Here is an 18478-nt window from a genome sequence, read left to right as displayed (position 1 = left end):
GGGCGGGCACGGTGCGGGAGTGTAGATGCCGCGGGAGCCCGCGCAGCTCTTTCTCGCGCTGTCCTCAGCGCGGAGATCAAAGGGCGGAATTCTAGTGTCCTTGTTTAAAGCGCCTGGGCCGCATCACATCTTCCCACTGACATGCTTTTTTTTATATTCTCCATTACATCACGTACTTCCCAGACCTCAGACAAACCTCCGCGCCTTGCTTTTATAATGCGGAGCAAGCCCGAGATCATATTAACGTTAATTATCGCCAGCCGGCACAAATAGGCGGCTCCTGTCCCTTTGCTGCCTATTTAGGGAGCCTACGGAGTGAGGGAGTAGTTATAGTAGATTTGGGCGTACACCCATCACACGCGCACGCCGTGGCAGATCATCATAATTGTCCTAAACTTGTATTTCATAAGGTTTTCCGAGCGGTGGTACAGCGCAACGGGGGTCATTATTTACTATTAAACATTAAACGAATTTACAAAACTTAATGCGTGCGATTAAGCGCTGATTCTACGTAGGAAAGTAAAGAAGAGGATCCTGATGCTCAACATTCCGGAGACCAAACCCCATTTAAATTAAATTAACAAATATTGCATGTAAATAACAATAGCCCACGTTTAAAACAGCATTTTATTTAGATTATAAAAAAATAATCCTGCATCTGTTTTAGGTGTTCCAGCTGCCACTGTTCTAGAATTTAAATTAAATCAAATCTTATTAGGATCAAATTTAAGCACAATAAATGTTAACACAGTGAGCCTTTTGATTCTATCACTTGTAATTAGAAAAAAAGCGTGTATGGATTTGTCATCTTATTTCTTGTGTTCTTTAAATTTATAGTAGATTTATTAACTGAAATAAATTACCATAAAATTATAACATTGTCAGGACGTTCTACTGCGTCAGCTGATGTCGGTCATTCCGCCCCGCTTGTGTTTTTGCGTTATTATAAGAATGAAATGCAGTAGACTGTTATGATTTGTAACGGGTTCGACCCATGTTACTCAAACAACTCAGTTCAGGTGTAAGTAAATGTCTGTGCTGTTTGGGGGAGGGACGTGCTAATGATTTGGTCGGCTCTGTGTGTGTGTGTGTGTGTGTGAGAGAGAGAGGGGGGTGTCGCGGTGGTTGATTATTCAGTGAAACAAAGGCTCAGCTGAAAAATGTTAGGCACATCAGTCACTTAACCCCCAATAAAAGGTATTTGAGTGTTATGATAGTTGTAATATAACAGATGCGCACTGAATACTAAACCAGGCACGGAGATTAATGAACCAAGATAGCCCCCATACCCGTTTAAAAAATAAATAAATAAATAAATACCAAATAATATTATTGTGTATAGACTGATTAAAAACAATGCAATTTATGCTATCATAAGGAAAATAACAAGTTCTTCCATTCCAATGATTAAAAAAGGTAACAATGTCAACTTTAGAATCTAGAATCCAGGAGATTAAAATTACACGAATTGAAATCACTGAAAGTCTCCAGAAGAGCCTCAGATTCAAGTGGTTTTTAAAGTGTGGAGAGGTCCATTACAGTTCCTCTGAATGTATAGGTGAGAACAGCCGATTCACACCTGGGGAGGGTGAATCATTTGTATTTGAATGTTGTCTGGCATTGTAAAGCACTATAGTGACACTAAAAGAACAACCCAGGATTAATAGGAATTCTTATACTGCATAAACATTATTTAGCACAAAAAAATTCCTCGCGCTCGGGAAAACTATGCGTGCGGTTGAGCGCTGGTTAGACTATAGGAAATTAAATCGGAGGGGTTTTATTTAGATTATTAAAAAATAACCTGCGTCTATTTTTAGGCGTGCCAGCTGCCACTTTTTAGTTAGAAGTTTTCAATACAAAGCTTATAATGCCCACATGACATGACGGAATAAGGCACGGCTGGTGATGATTGGGGTTTGTTGGGTTACAGTGGATTTTACTACGCGGTGTGAGTGCAATGGCCATCCGTCTGCTCGCGCTGACTCTGCTCTCCGCAGATGGCCGGCCCGGCCCCTCCCACCTCTCGCTCCTTTGAAGTCCCCGGGCGCGTTCCATTTGCCCTGCTTGCATGCCGCACTTCCGCGTTGTTGCACGCGCGCTGCATACACAGCGCGTAGTAAATCCACTGTAGCCCAACAAACCCCGAGTATTTTATAGCGCGGGGTGCAAGCCCAGGCAACGATAGCAACGATAGCTCACCAGTCATGTGTAATTCTGCGGTCCCGCTGCTTCGCATGTCTGAAGGGGAGGCCGCCTAACTAGTGAGCGAGGAGCGATATTGATTTGGGCGCACGCCGTGACAGGCTGAAAAAACTGCTGTCAGATTAATGTGCAAAAACTATATAATAAAACTATATAAGACTACATGCCTTTATAAGACTTAACTTTTATTTAAGTGCACTCACAATAATGAAAAAACGTTGTGATTTTGTAAGTGTTGTGATTTTGTAAGTGTTGTAAGCTGTGCTGCTCTGTATTGTTTTTGGTGAACTTGAGCGCGTCAGAAAATGAACGCAAACGTTTTTTTTTTTAAGTCTGCTTGCTGTTTTCCCGACGCGTTCATAATCATTATTCTACTTCTGCCGGTGCGCTCTGGAAAACATAATGCATGCGGCTGAGCGCTGATTAAAACTATGGAGTAAATTAAAGAGGAGAATCACGATTCTGAAGTCCTGAGCCCAAACCTAATTTAAATTAAATCAAAAAATACTATAAGTAAAAAAAAAAACAATAGCCCACGTTTAGAAACCGTTTATAAATTCTTTCCGACATGAGTTGGCCCGGTGTTATGCGCAGAGCGCCGGGAGATTTCCTGAAGCTCAGAAATCACTGGGCATTTTTTCTAAATAGCCGCTATCTTTAACAACTGATGGAGGTTTTGAGCTGTATACACACGCATTCCTGCCTAAACAACTCTTAAAACTACACCTGTGACACAATAACAGTAATATTTCAAACATTCTGCAGGCTGATATTTGGAGAAAGGAAAGAATAATGAATAAACCAGTTGTTGGGTCAAAATAACCCAACCAGGTGTTCATTTGTAAACTACATCTCATATGAGCCAACATGAGCAACCCAACAATGTGTTTAAAGTACCTGAAATAATCCAGAACTTAAATAACAATAAACAGATACAGAGATACGCTGTATAACGGTCACTGTTGTATTTACTGCAACGAGCGAAAATGTCACTTTGCGCCACCTGGCGGCCATTTTACGAATGACTTTGAAATGCAACTAATTTATTTTGGCCGCTGACGTTTTCACGCGGCGGTGAGCGCGACGGTAATAACCATTCCAATTGATCAACTACTGTATTTCATGAAAGAGGTAATTCATGGAGGTCGCCAGGAAGGGGAAGGGCCTTCATTGAGGCCCCCTTCTCCGGCCACCCGACAGGCACTTGTCGTCTGACCTTGAGCATTTGAGGGATTTATTTTATTTATTTATTTCTACGGCGAATCGAGGTGTACGCGTTAGACCGCGCGTTACAACCTCTAACAACAACTAGCACACTGGCTCATCACTAGAAAAGCGCTCTGAAGTGATGGTTTCCAAAAACTTCCAAAGTGAAGTTTTTCCCCCCTTCACAAGAAGCGCCGAAGCGCGCTTGAGAAGTGGAAGGTAAAAGACTCATGATCCGGCGGAAGAGCGAGACAAACGAAAAATGCTGTCTTGTGCGCTTCCGCCAGATATGCACGCAAAAAAAGCATCGTTTTGTTTAAAAAAAAAACGGCAAACCCAAGCTCGAGGGACTTTAATAAGGAGGAATCGCAATACTTACCTGCTCCCTCCAGCCTGAGATAGCGTGCTCTTTCCCCAAACACGAGACAATTCCTATTTTTGCTTTCTTTTTAAAAAAGTGCTTGCACACACACAGACTTACAAAGCGGATCCTGTAGACGAAAAGATTTGAGGATGTTTCCGGTTCATGCCTATTTATAACCTCCAGGTCAAAAATTTTATTATTAATTTATATATGCCAAAATTTTTGCCATGTTTGAGACACACGTGCTTCACAACCGGTCACAATGAAATGTTTCCCATAGCGCTTTCGTGCAGCATCGAGTGTAGCTTTTGAAAGGGAACTGTACAGTCCTCACCTCACTCTAAGCCATTTGCCATTTTCCGCCGGAGGCCAGCGTTTTAAACATGAAGCAATCAGTCCGATCATGGGTGTGGCATAGCGAGAAAACTTTCTGCCTTGATGGTGTCCAAGCACTAGTGAAACACTGGCATAAGTGCATTAGTGGAGAGGGGATTATGTGGTAAAATAAAGACATTTTTAACTTTCATTACTGCGATCTGTTATCTGCACAATAAAAAGTCCTGGCTTGACTTTTCTTGTATATGTTAGTCCAAAATCCAGCCGCCAGGGTTCTAACTAGATCAAGAAAATATGTTTATATAACCCCAATATTATCATCCCTGGACTGGCTACCTGTTCAGGTTAGAATAAATTACTAAATAGTATTACTTACATACAAGGCTTTAAATATTTTAGCTCCCCAGTCTTCTGATACGCTACCATTCACCACGTTTCTTAAGATTACAAAACTTTGGACTTCTGGTAGTTTCCAGAATATCAAAATCTACAAAAGGGTGTAGGGCGTTTTCATATTTAGCTCCAAAGCTTTGGAATATAGCCTTCCAGATGTTCGGGGCTCAGGCACAGTTTCCCAGTTTAAAAGTAGACTCAAGACGCATCTCTTTTTTCTGGCATACATGTAATTCATCCCAAAACCTTGTACTCCAGTATATCTATCCTGAATGGCAACTACGCCAATTCTTTCCACCTGTTCTTTATTTTTTTACCCATTCCGAGGCATCTGGAGCCGGCTTCAGTAGACCAAAAGCCCACCCTGCAAATATCCTGAGGCATCTAGAAAAGGACCAGCTTTAGCTGGATTCTACTTCATGATGGTTTGGAGCTACACATGCTACTCCTGTGCTCCCAGCGATCCAGACCCCATCTGCCCTCTGCACCTGCCGACTCATCACTGTGCTGAACTGGACATCATGTTAATTTAAATTACTTCCGTTATAATAAACTTTCAGCTGCATAACATACATGATATTATATAATTTATATCCGTTATCACCCAAATGAGGATGGGTTCCTTGTTGAGTCTGGTTCCTTTCAAGGTTTCTTCCTATTGCCCCCTTGGGGAGTTTTACCTTGCCACTGTTGCCTTCACCCTTGGCTTGCTCATCAGGGACAATCTTATTATTATCTAGACATATTTTTCCCACACATAAACACTTCCATAAATGTTCTTTTTAAATTTCCTTTTCATTTTTGTGAAGCTGCTTTGAGACAATGACCATTGTTAAAAGTGTTATATAAATAAAATTGAATTCAATTGAATATATACAGTGGGGCAAAAAAGTATTTAGTCAGCCACCAATTGTGTAAGTTTCTCTACTTAAAAAGATGAGAGAGGCCTGTAATTTTCATTATACAGGTATACCTCAACTATAAGAGCCAAAATATTTAGAAAATCATATTGTAGGATTTTTAAAGAATTTATTTGCAAATTGTGGTGGAAAATAAGTATTTTTTTTATATAAACATTTTCTGTAAGTCTTCTGCTGGTATTTTGGCCCATTCCTTTATACAGATCTTCTCTCGAGCAGTGATGGTTTAAAGCTGTCGCTAGGTCACCTGACAACCTGAGGCAACACAGACTTTTAACTCCCTCCAAAGATTTTCTATGGGGTTGAGATTTAGAGACTGGCTAGGCCACTCCAGGACCTTGAAATGGTTCTTACGAAGCCACTCCTTCGTTGCCCAGGCAGTGTGTTTGGAATCATTGTCATGCTGGAAGACCCAGCCACTTGGCATCTTCAGTGCCTTTGCTGATGGAAGGAGGTTTTCACTCAAATTCTCATGATACATTGGCTCAGTCGTTCTTTCCTTATCACGGATCAGTCGTCCTCGTCCTTTTGCAGAAAAAAAAACCCAAAGCATGATGTTTCCACCCCCATGCTTCACAGTAACTATGGTGTTGTTTGGATGCAACTTTGCATTCTTTATCTTTCAAACAAGAAGTTCTATTTTGGTTTCATCTGACCATATGACATTCTCCCAATCCTCTTTTGGATCATTCAAATGCTCTCTAGCAAACTTCAGACGGGCCTGGACATGTCTGGAACTGCAGGATTTGGGTGCCTGGTGGTGCAGTGTGTTACTGATGGTAGCTTTTGTTACTTTGGTCCCACCTCTCTGCAGGTCATTCACTAGGTCCCCCCTGTGTGGTTTTGGGATTTTTGCTCACAGTTCTTATAATCTTTTTGACCTCCAAGATCTTACTTGGAGCCCCAGATCGAGAGAGATTATCAATGGTCTTGTATGTCTTTTATTTTCTAATACTTGCTCCCACAGTTGACTTCCTCATACCAAGCTGCTTACTTATTGCAGATTCAGTCTTCCTAGCCTGGTGCAGGTTTTCAATTTTGTTTCTGATGTCCTTGGACAGCTCTTTGGTCTTGGCCATTGTGGAGTTTGGAGTGTGAATGTTTGAGGTTGTGGACAGGTGTCTTTCATACTGATAACAGATGCCATTAATACAGGTAGCTTGTATTAGTAATACTACCTGTTTGTAGGTGACCAAATACTTATTTTTTCACCAGAATTTGCAAATAAATTCTTCCTACAATGTAATTTTCTGTTTTTTTTTCTTTCTTATTTTGTCTCTCATAGTTGATGTATACCTATTATGAAAATTACAGGCCTTTCTCATCTTTTTAAGTGGAAGAACTTGCACAACTGGTGGCTGACTAAATACTTTTTTGCCCCACTGTATGCATATCATAGGCATATTCCAATATACGTACAGTAAAGTCATTTTTAAATGATCTTTTATTGCATTTCATTAAATGCAGAGTTTTTACACAGTCAGGGTTTTGGCATCTTTACAGTAGGTGTACTGGCAAAGGAAGTTTTTAAATACTTGCAATTAGGATACATTAAAAAGAGAAGCCATTAAGGCTTTTCCTAGATCGACACATAAAGTTGCATGTGGATATTTTTTCAACACGTCTACTGTACCTCCAGCCCAACATAATCCAATTTACATCCAACATAACCCTTTTATAAATGATGAGTAATCTGAACCAGCTCCAGTCCATTTCATGAGATTAAAGATTTCAACCCATTCTTTTAATCCGACCCTCTTGTTTACTCTCTTTTTTTAAATTACTGTAACTGTCCTAAAGCGAGATTGAAATCACGTTAGCGTGTACTATCCAGTAGTGCTTTTAATAAAATCTATTACAGTGTTGAAAATGTTCACATCACAATGATATGTAAGTTAGATATGAGTCTGAGAAAGGGTTTGATCATATCAGCCATCTACGGTGTTTGTGTTTTGCTCAGCTGAAGTGTTTTGGAAAGGAAATGTGTGAAGTTCTCAGTGGTTCCGCCGGATTTAATATCAACAGTCTAACCAGGCTATTAACTCCAGCTACACAGTAACGGCTTAAACACCTTGTGCTCGATTTAACAAGCTTTTTCCCCTTTATCACAATTATGCTTTCCCGAATCAAAGCCTTTTTTTCAGCTGTGAACTGCAAACCATCATCAAGTCAAGAACTACCATCTTTACTAAGCATACTTTAAAGACAAGGTTTCTAACAGAAGGTCCATGGCCACCTCGGGAAGGCTCCAAAGATCACAGGGGGGATTGCCAGACTATTTTTATTATAAGGCCAAGAGGTTGGTGGAATTAGATTTGCACATAATTATGCACTTAGGTTGTACTAAAATAAAATAAAATAAAAAATGTATGGAAAAATATATTAAAAACATAGTTTTATTCTTTTGTTTTATGTTCATGGGCAGACCTGGGCTGGGTTTTGCAAAGAAGGGCTTAGCATTTGATGTACACTTATTATACCATCCTTTTTTTTAAGTTTAATTAGACATTGCTAATAAGGTTACAATGGTGTAACTATTCCAGAAGTAATTGATGACGGTAAAATGGTTGACCTCAAAACAAGAAATCAAAAGCTTCACTACAATTTTTGTGACAATGCCAAATTAATGAGAATTTCCGCATTGCGGAAACACCAAAGGTTGGGCTCAAATTTCCTCAAAATGCACTTTAGCTATAAAGTACTATATTATACACATTTCAATCATGTGTAAAAGTTAGTACCCACTACTTAATTCTGTTTTTTGTTTTTTTTAGTGTGTGTATAAAAGCATAATAAAAATATTTAAATAATCTGATCATAGCAGGTCTCAGTATTAGGCAAATATACAGAGAAGTTTATGGTCAACTCAGTGACTGCAGGGTACCCAGATCCTGGGGCTACAAAACAAGCCCACACCATCACCCCTCCACCGCCATGCTTGGCACTGGGTATGAGGCACTTCTGCTGGGCATTAACACCAAACATGATCAATTAATAAAGGCCTGATGATTAGTAGCACCCCTTAAATCCCATGGAAGCAGTAAGGAGATACTTAGTATTACCGACATGTTTTTTTTCTTTTTGGTTTCATTTTTGTTAAATAAATAATGGCACGTTGAAAGAAAGTTAGGTCAATATTTGTCTAAGGTTATATTTTCCTAATGCTATGATTAGATCATTTTTATTATGTTTTAACAAAAACACATAGAATTAGAAGAAGGGGTACCAAGTTTTACACATTACTATATGGGAGAAACTTGTTTTGATAACAAAGCATGATAACATTAGCATAAAAGATGATTTTAACTCAAGTACAACAAAGTACAATAAAATATAAAACCCTAATGTAAAGTAAGTGTTTCCAGCAAGAATTTCTAACTGTCAAAACATTACAGGTTGTTTGTTATTACAGGAGGTTGTTTTTGAAAGCTAGAATTATTTTTGCTGAAATAGTGTCAGACCAGCGTTGCTTCTGTGACAGTGGGACAAGTTGTTAGGGATATAACGCAAATACAATGTTGCAAATATGACTTCAAACAGTATTTAATAATAGCATTTAGGTTTACAGTATATTGGTGGCGGCACGATGGCTTAGTGGTTAGCACTAGTGGTTGTCGACTTGCACCTTTGGGGTCTGGGTTCGATTCTCTGCTGGGTTTGATTCCCATCTCTGTGTGCATGTTCTCCCCATGCTTTTCCTCCTACAGTCCCAATACATGCAGATTAGGCTAACTGGAACTCTGGGATAGGTTTCAGGCCCCCCGCGAGCCTGTACACAGAATAAAGCAGTATAGACTGTGAGTGAGGTTTACAGTATATTGCAACTGAACTGAATCCCTAAAATGTTTACACAGCTGATTTTTGACTTTTTAACAACTAAGCCAGTGTCTTGTGTGAAGCCCAATCTCAATCTCACTGCATGCTAACCACTGGTCCTCAAGACATCCTGCTGCTGATGCTATTAAATAAAATCACAAACATACAGTAAATCCTCCAAATACAATAAATACCAGGCAACTGTAGTTTACCAAATTGGTAAATCTGGATGTAGCCAAAAGGAGGAAAAAGAACATACAATATTGGAGATCTGTTTTGTGTCACTATACATTCTGTAATTTTTATGCTGTGTGAACATGACTATAGCAGTGTAGATACTTAGCAAAGCTATACTGTACACGATATCGCAAGGATACTTCTCTATTTTTTCTTGCTGCTACTCTCCCTACAACTGTTTTTTTCTGCATTTGAGAGCATGATGTTCTTGCATCATGATACAGTGATGACACTACTGTATACCTATCAAGAAACATGCAAGCACTTTAAGTAGAAGAGATACAGGAGACTGTGGTGCTCATCTGGTTCTCCAGTAGAGATTTTTTAAATCTGTAAGAAACTTAAGGGACTACAGAGGTAATGCGGTTGTGTGTTGGGCAAACAGATGTTTTTTTTTTTTTTTTTTGAGGTTGAATTTGGAATGTTGTTTGGGATCATTCATTCAACCCAACATCATTCTATCAAAATCCTTCTAACTCCAGATGCTGTTTTAGGAGTGTATTAAGTTACAATATAATTATATGTCATATATAACTATATTACAATAATATGCAAAGGTGATGATTTTAATACTCTTATTTTGCTAAATACTGAACAGTACATCCTTGGTTTTAGACTTACTGATTTTACCTCCTGGTTCCATGAATCCAAGACTTTCCGAAGTCGTGCCAAACCTAGCGTTTGTAAATTTTGTTATTCTGCCTAAGATGACCATGTTCCAGATTTATTTCCTATTTTATTTCTTAATGTTTTGGAGTGTTCCTTCCCTAGGTCTGGATTTCGGAATAAAGATTTGGTTCGAGATTCTTTTTACCTGGCAAACAAACAACCTCCCCCACAGGGACACACACAAACCCCTATACCTCTCTCTCTCTCTTTCTCTCTCTACCCTTTCTCTGTAAGATGTACTGTAAATGAATATAGTTTTTTATTATTATTTATTTGCCCTTTTTTTCTGTTTTAAGTTTATTACCAGGGGATGCGGTGCTGGCACACACATTGTTTTCCCATCCAATGGATCTGCGCTAGTCGTATGTTGTGCGCTTAAAATGTCTCCAGGATTTTTGGGGGAGCATTTTAGTGAAAACCACCTGTACATGAGAATGACATTGCACAAATGTAAAAGATACAATTTGCAAAATATGTATATTATTGGTTTTTGGTTACAGATACAACTTACAACAACCATAAAAACATGTGATCCTATAAATTGGTGCTATTTCTTTGCTCATGTTACCCTCTTTTATTATCATTATTTATTTATCTGTGTATGTTATATGTATACTGCACAATCCTATTAAAAATCCCATTAAAACATAGTAAAGGAAAAAGCTAAAAATGTTCTGTTTTTTAAAGGCTATGTGCTCTAACAAACAGTACCATCTTTGTACACCAAAGAGTGTTTAATTTTTAATTTTTCAACTTCATTAGGATGGAGAGGGGGGTGGGGGTTGTAGTTCAGATCTCTGAAATGTGAAATTAATAGGAATATTAAAAATATAAAAATGTTGTTAAAGGTCACATGTATTTGTTGTTTGTTGTACTGTATGTAGGAGACCACTTTGTACTGGCAGGTAATGCCTGCCCACTCCACTGGCTACCACCGAAAATATATTTCAGACCTGTGGGAAGCACTGCACTGTAAAGCTCTAGTCCTTGACCCACGCTGCCTTTAGAGTTTCAAGTCCTCCTGCCTTTGATTCAACTTTACAATGAGCTAAAAAGCTGAATATGGTGAAACTTAAACCTGTGATATTGGAGGGACTGAGAACTGTCATTGAAAACACCTGTGTTACAATATATATTTATCCTAATGATTCTTTTTGAATATGATTTTATTTTTCAGCTTAGAAATCAAATTTGAATATACCTAGAGAATTCAACATTTTTGAAGCCAGATAAAAAAAATACACATGAACATGTATTCATTGTTCACAAAGTTTTCTTATAAAGAGATGTTTATTCAGTGGTATTGGAAGTCATCGCTTTATAACAGGAGTTAAGTTTTTCACCCAGTCTTCAGGACTAAGGGTGTACTTCAGTACTTTTATATTCAAGACAGTAAAAAACAAAAAGTGTAGAAGCCAGTCTGACTATTGGGCAAAAATAGCTTTCATTAAAAAAAAAAGACTGTTATCATCTTTCAAAGTAAGTTATCTACAGTATATGCATAGGAAATTTGAGCTTACTCTGTCTCAGTCTTTTGAAGCATGCAATAACTAAACAGATGTTTTGCCTCGGGACTTGTTTACAGCCTGCCGGAACTCCAGATTTAAAGTGGTCGAGGTTTTTTGGACATCACAAAATAAATACTTTTACTCCAAAAATGAATCATTTTCCAACAAGGAAACTATGACATACATCTGATGCGAAGAATAACACTTATATCATAGTGTGTTGAGGGAAAATAAAAACTATTTAAGCCCTGATCAATTGTCTTACCTAACGGTTCTGTTGTAGTGTTTAGTAGTCATTTTTGAGTTAGGGTACGAGGCGGGGTACACCCTGGACAAGGTGCTAGTTAATCACAGGGCATACACACATGCCTAAACACCCATTGTTGAACCATTTATCTTCTCTCATTAGTGGTCACCACAGTGGATCACCAGGTCCATATATTTAATCTGGCAGAGATTGTCATTCATTGACATAATCCTCCCCGGTTTTGTGGATGTTTGGGACCAACACAAAAGCTTTTCACATTACAAGACACACTGTTCTGTCAGATCGGATTTGCATGTCATGACGGTTCACATTCATAATCACAAGTGATTTTTTTTTTATCTGACTCTAATGTGGATGTGTCTGTCCTCTAAAACAATATGTCTTTGCTTATAACATCTGGGTAAAAAACATCATATTTGTCTGACCACAGAGCATTTTAAACAACAGTGTGATTTTGGCAAAAATATGTCTTGGATTTTGCTCTAGAGAATGGCAAGCAGCTAGTAGGCTGTATTTGTTGGGATCCAGAAGAAAAGCTAGACACCTCATTTTAGTTGTTTTAGCAGCTATTCCCAGAAATCCCTGCGCTGTCGGTGCTGACTGATGGCATTACGGCCTTGCGCATTTGCACAGGAAAAAGGCTCATGAATTCTGTGATCTGACGATTCTCTTTCAAGTTGGATGACTACATATTGGATATATATTTAATCTAGGATCACAGACGAAAGTGCTCATCTGATCAGATTTGTGCATTTAGACAGCGATAAAAAAATCTGATGTGTGTCACAATAGGTTTAAGAAAATTAGATTTTATTCACTTTAGACTTATAATGTGAACAGAGCCAAAGAGTGCATTTATTTTTGTATCCCTTAGATAGCGGCAAAATTACCCTCCTAATCACTCTACAAATGTGTTGCCCTTTTAAACAAAAGGTTAAGAGATAACAAAAGTAACTTGCTACACAACCTTATAAAAAAGAAAAAAAGTAGAATACATCACTTCATTATCAAACCATTGTAATCATTGACAGCAACACCGCCTCTTGTCAGGTAGCATTACCACACCTCTTGGTGATTATTTTCTTCTTCTTTTTAAGAGATCAGGTCAATTTAGACTATGTATGTGCATATACAGTATTGTATTTCCAATTCATGGCTCAGTTGTTCAGGCTTGTTTTTATACTTGACACTCCCCTCCTCCTAATGACGCAAAGAATGAAGTGCACTACAAGTAATCTACACTGACCACTATATACTTATTTCACTCATAGTGTACTTAAAGGCATCTGGACTGCTCTTCCTCTGCTCCCTTTCCCCCTCTCTCTTCGTCTTTATTCTCCCTGTTTTCAAAGATCCACAGAGCATCAAGCACGTCATGTGACTTAGAGTTACAAATGGATAACCAGCGCCCCCTATATGCAGCTTGGTGCTATTCAGCTTCCTGCAGCAGACCTGCACTTTTCCATGTTACTCATTTCCTCTCAACAATCATGATGAGAAAAACGCCAGTAAAACAATCTATTTTAGTTTTGTCCTTTAACCTGCTGTCTGACTGTTATGACCTATAACATGATTCATAAATTATAAATCACACAAAAAGCCACTTTCACTTTATAAAGCGTAAGCATGTACAGTAGAATGCCTGCGTGGTGACATGGTGTCAGTGTTTTTTAAAAAGATTAGGAAGAAACAACACAAAAAAAACAGCTTAGTTTGCTTTTTTCATACTGCTCTTGGCATCTCGAACACAAGCAGCTGTGTATAAGCAATTATTTCAGAACAGCAACCAATTACTGAAAGATTTCCCGCACCACTTTCCATCCTGATGGCATTCAATTAAACTCCAACTTCCATTCCCGGAGTTAATCGTATTAGCCGATCTCCAGAGTCGGGTAGACACTGAAACTAAGTAAACAGCATTTAACCATCTTCTGCAAGATTTAGTAGACGTTTTATTTAAGCAAATTGAGTTATAAACTAGAGCTATCCGTAGCTGTATTGTGTGATGTCATTGTTTTTCAGTAATGTACTTCAGATGCTTTTTCTGTTTGGCAGTTCACCGAAAAATTGGTTCAGCTTGCTCGGTCAGTAGAGCAATATTTTGCTTATTTATACAGTTGAAAAAAACTTTTCACTAAGGATTGTATTATAATTAATGGTGTTTCGTACGTATGCATTTAATATTGGGTTTAAATAGCTTTTTTTTAACCCTTGTGGATTTTTTTTGTTTGTATTTTTGTGAAATTTTAAGTGAATTAATAATGTCTTCACTCGAGATATCACACAAAAATATCTAAATTAGAATCTTGCATAAATAAGATATGGATCTTTTTTAGGCGAACTCTACCCTACACTAGCGAATACCTCAAAACTATCTGAATAACATTTGATTCATCAACTTTGTATAAACTACAGGCATGCCTACAGTGTCAATCCTCACAATGTGTGCGTAGCTCAACTTACCTCTATATGTGTACATTTCCATGAATAAAAGAAAGGTTTTGGTCAAAACTTGCTTTCGCTCTTATAAATGAAATTCAAACGTTAAGTAGAAGTAACGTACAGTTATGTCTCAGATTACATCATAGCATCTAGCACTTTTTTGGACTAATGTAGAGCTTTTTCCCCTTGAGGTGGGCGTGGCTAAATGCATTACAACACGATAGTTTACTACACAGCGTATATGGAAGACACAAAAACAACCGTAACACCTACAAAGCACCAGAACCTCCCAAAAAACACAAATGATCACTCGTGTGTTCTTATTGACAGCATTGCTCCAAAAAAACAGGCAAGTAGATTATGAAAACTGAACCTTCAAAAATGATTGAACTGTTCATTGTATTTTTACTTTTATTGCAGGAAGTTTAAAACCAGATTATCTTCTATGTTCCAAAACCATAGTGCTAATAAAAAGCAGTGTTGTAAAGCATCACTATAAGATAAAACATGGCTCATTAGAGCAAACACATTAGCATCAGTCCGTGAGGGCGTGTAAAATACAGTACCTAAACCGAGAGCCCAGTGTTATTCAATAAAATCTAAATGTTGAGTAAATGCGATGTTACGAACAGTTATGGCCGATTTAATAATCTACAGTACTTTAAAATAAGTTATTGGTAAGCTATTTGCTATTGCTGCACCAATTAGAAGCTCTAAACTGAATATTTTTTACTGGGATTACTTTATATCTTCATAGCAAAATTGAGCTTTTAGCAGGGCTGTAGTATATTAAGGAATAACGTGACAGACTATGCTGTTATAGCATATGAAAGTAATATTCAAACCTTCCTGACACACTGAATGACACAAGAAATGTTAAATAAATGTGTCCTAATTAATAACATTACCACATCACCGGTTTTATTGTAAGTTCTACTTTGTTAAACAGCATCTTTATAAATGTGTCATTTAATAGTCTAAGATAATGTGAAGTGTCTGCTGAACCTCAGAAAAAGACTTCAAGCACAGCACAGTACAGTCATGTGACTTAGCTAGAGTAAAACATCCTGTATGTTTTAAAGTAGACTGAGCTTTTTTGAATGACAGACCTGGACATGATGGAACAGAACCCATTGCTGCATTTGTTTCTATGAACATTCCGCAATTTCTTTAAATTATTTTTATTTTTTGTACCTGAAACTGTTTGTTTTCTTGTTTCTCTCCAGCACCCAACATTGTTACTTTCTCCTTTGATGTTGGCAACGGGCCGGTGGAGCTGAATGTTCATTCACCAGCACCACTAAATGATGATCAGTGGCATCGAGTCAGTGCCGAGAGAATTGTCAAAGAGGCTGTGCTTCAGCTGGATCAGCACTACAGACAGGTTCGAGCTGCACCTGCACAGGGACACACACGCCTGGAGCTCTACAGCCAGCTGTATGTGGGTAAGAAGCTCTCTCTCTCTCTCTCTCTCACACACACACACACACACGCATGCACTCTCACACTATACAGTACACAACCCGAATTCTGTAAAAGTTGGGACGTTTTTTAAGTTTGTAGAAAATTTTAACTAAATAACTTTTAAATTATATGAGCCAATATTTGATTCTAAATATACGGAGAGGACATAACAAATGTTTAAACTGAGATATTTTACACTTTTATCCAATAAATTGGCTTATTTCAAATTTAAAGAGCCAAGGTCTCAGTAAAGTTCAGACAGTGGCAACAATGGGCTGAAAAAGCAAAACATTTTGGAAAGATTCAGCTTAGAGAACATCTAGTATCAGGTTAATAACATGATTAGCTAGAAAAGAGATGTCTTAAAGAGGCAGAGTCTCTCAGAAGTAAAGATGGGCAGGGGTTCTCCAATCTGTGAAAGAGTGCATAAAATGATTGTGGGAAACTTTGAAAACAATGTTCCTCAAGATCAAATTGCAAAGACTTTGCAAATCTCATCATTTACAGTGCATAACATTATAAAAAGATTCAGAGAAATTGGAGAAATCTCTATGCATAAGGTATAAGGACAAAGACCCTTGTTGGACGTCCATGGTCTTTGGGCTCTCCGATGACACTGCATCACTTATCAGCATGATTGTGTCATTGACATACTAAATGGCCCCAGGAATACTTCCAGAAGCCAATGTTGGTAAATCCGCTGTGCCATCTGCAGGTACCAACTAAAGCTCTATCATGCAAAAAGGAAGCCATATGTGAACATGGTCCAGAAACTCATTTAAAATGGGTTGTTTTTAAGTGGAAAACTGTTCTATAGTCAGACGAGCCAAATTTGACAGTCTTGTTGGAAATCTCATACGCCGTGTCCTCCAGGCTAAAGTGGAGAGAGACCTTTCAGTGTTTTATCAGCGTTCAGTCATAAAGACAGCATCTCTAATGGTATGGGGGTGCATAGTTTTATAATAATAATATATTATTGGCAGTTGGAAGTTTTGGAAGGGACTATGAATGCTGAAAGGTATATAGAGGTTTTAGATGACGTCTACACTCACCTAAAAGATTATCAGGAACACCATACTAATACGGTGTTTGATCCCCTTTCGCCTTCAGAACTGCCTTAATTCTACATGGCATTGATTCAACAAGGTGCTGAAAGCATTCTTTAGAACTATTGGCCCATATTGATAGTATAGCATCTTGCAATTGATGGAGATTTGTGGGATGCACGTCCAGGGTACGAAGCTCCTGTTTCACCACATCCCAAAGATGCTCTATTGGGTTGAGATCTGGTGACTGTGGGGGCCATTTTAGTACAGTGGACTCATTGTCATGTTCAAAAAACCAATTTGAAATGACTGAGCTTTGTGACAAGGGATGGACATGGTCAGAAACAATGCTCAGGTAGCCCGTGGCATTTAAACAATGCCCAATTAGCACTAAGGGGCCTAAAGTGTGCAAAGAAAACATCCCCCACACTATTACACCACCACCACCAGGCTGCACAGTGGTAACAAGGCATGATGGATCCATGTTGTCATTCTGTTCACGCCAAATTCTGACTCTACCATTTGAATGTCTCAACAAAAATTGAGACTGATCAGACCAGGCAACATTTTTCCAGTCTTCAACTGTCCAATTTTGGTGAACTCGTGCAAATTGTAGCCTCTTTTTCCTATTTGTAGCTGAGATGAGTGGTACCCGGTGAGGTCTTCTGCTGTTGTAGTGCATCCGCCTCAAGGTTGTGTGTGTTGTGGCTTCACAAATGCTTTGCTGCATACCTCGGTTGTAACGAGTGGTCATTTCAGTCAAGGTTGCTCTTCTATCAGCTTGAATCAGTCGGCCCATTCTCCTCTGACCTCTAGCATCAACAAGGCATTTTTGATTCCACAGGACTGCCGCATACTGAATGTTTTTTCCCTTTTCACACCATTCTTTGTAAACCCTAGAAATGGTTGCGCGTGAAAATCTTAGTAACTGAGGAGATTGTGAAATACTTAGACCGGGCCGGTCTGGCATCAACAACCATGCCACGCTCAAAATTGCTTGAATCACCTTTCTTTCCCATTCTGACATTCAGTTTGGAGTTCAGGAGATTGTCTTGACCAGGACCACACCCCTAAATGCATTGAAGCAACTGCCATGTAATTGGTTGATTTTATATACACACACATTTGGTAGAAAGGTTGCTTACTTAAGTACTCTAGCTCGCTGAAGCAGTCATAACCAAGAAAAGTGGGCTAAAATAATCAATTAAAAATAGTTTCAACGTCCCATTATGGCCACGAATGTACGAACACTGGTTCGCACAAGGTAATTATCCTTGAAAATAAATGGCTTTGGCTTTTTCTTGTGCTGTTTTGTTCCTCGGCTCATTCAGCACACAAAGGAAGTGGAGTATCCTTTATTGTCTCTAGAAATTTACTGCTGTAAATCCCCAATAAAAATGGTAAATGTGTGTTTTGTGTGTTTAATCTTTTTTTAAATTACTCCTTTAGATTTTCACTGATTATGATGAATCTATTAAAGAAGTGTTCAACATTTACAGCTAGTACCATACTGTAAAACACAGTAAAATGTCCGAGTCTGATTAGCTCCTGTATCACTGGCTCATCAATACGCAAATGCGTCTTCTAGCATTTTGCTCTACAAG

General features: G+C 38.4%; 1 protein-coding gene across 1 annotated transcript in view; it reads left to right on the top strand.

The window, feature by feature from the left end:
* LOC128514158 (contactin-associated protein-like 2) overlaps nucleotides 1-18478 on the top strand; it is a 208283-nt gene that overhangs the window by 167748 nt on the left and 22057 nt on the right. The window contains exon 17 of the mRNA XM_053487883.1: nucleotides 15591-15809. Coding sequence (XP_053343858.1) covers nucleotides 15591-15809 — 219 coding nt within the window. The remainder of the gene's footprint in view (nucleotides 1-15590; nucleotides 15810-18478) is intronic.

Source organism: Clarias gariepinus, chromosome 26, assembly GCF_024256425.1.
Source record: "Clarias gariepinus isolate MV-2021 ecotype Netherlands chromosome 26, CGAR_prim_01v2, whole genome shotgun sequence".
Taxonomy (NCBI): Eukaryota; Metazoa; Chordata; class Actinopteri; order Siluriformes; family Clariidae; genus Clarias; species Clarias gariepinus.
Note: the sequence above shows the minus strand (reverse complement) of the source record. Positions and strands in the feature narration are given on the sequence as shown.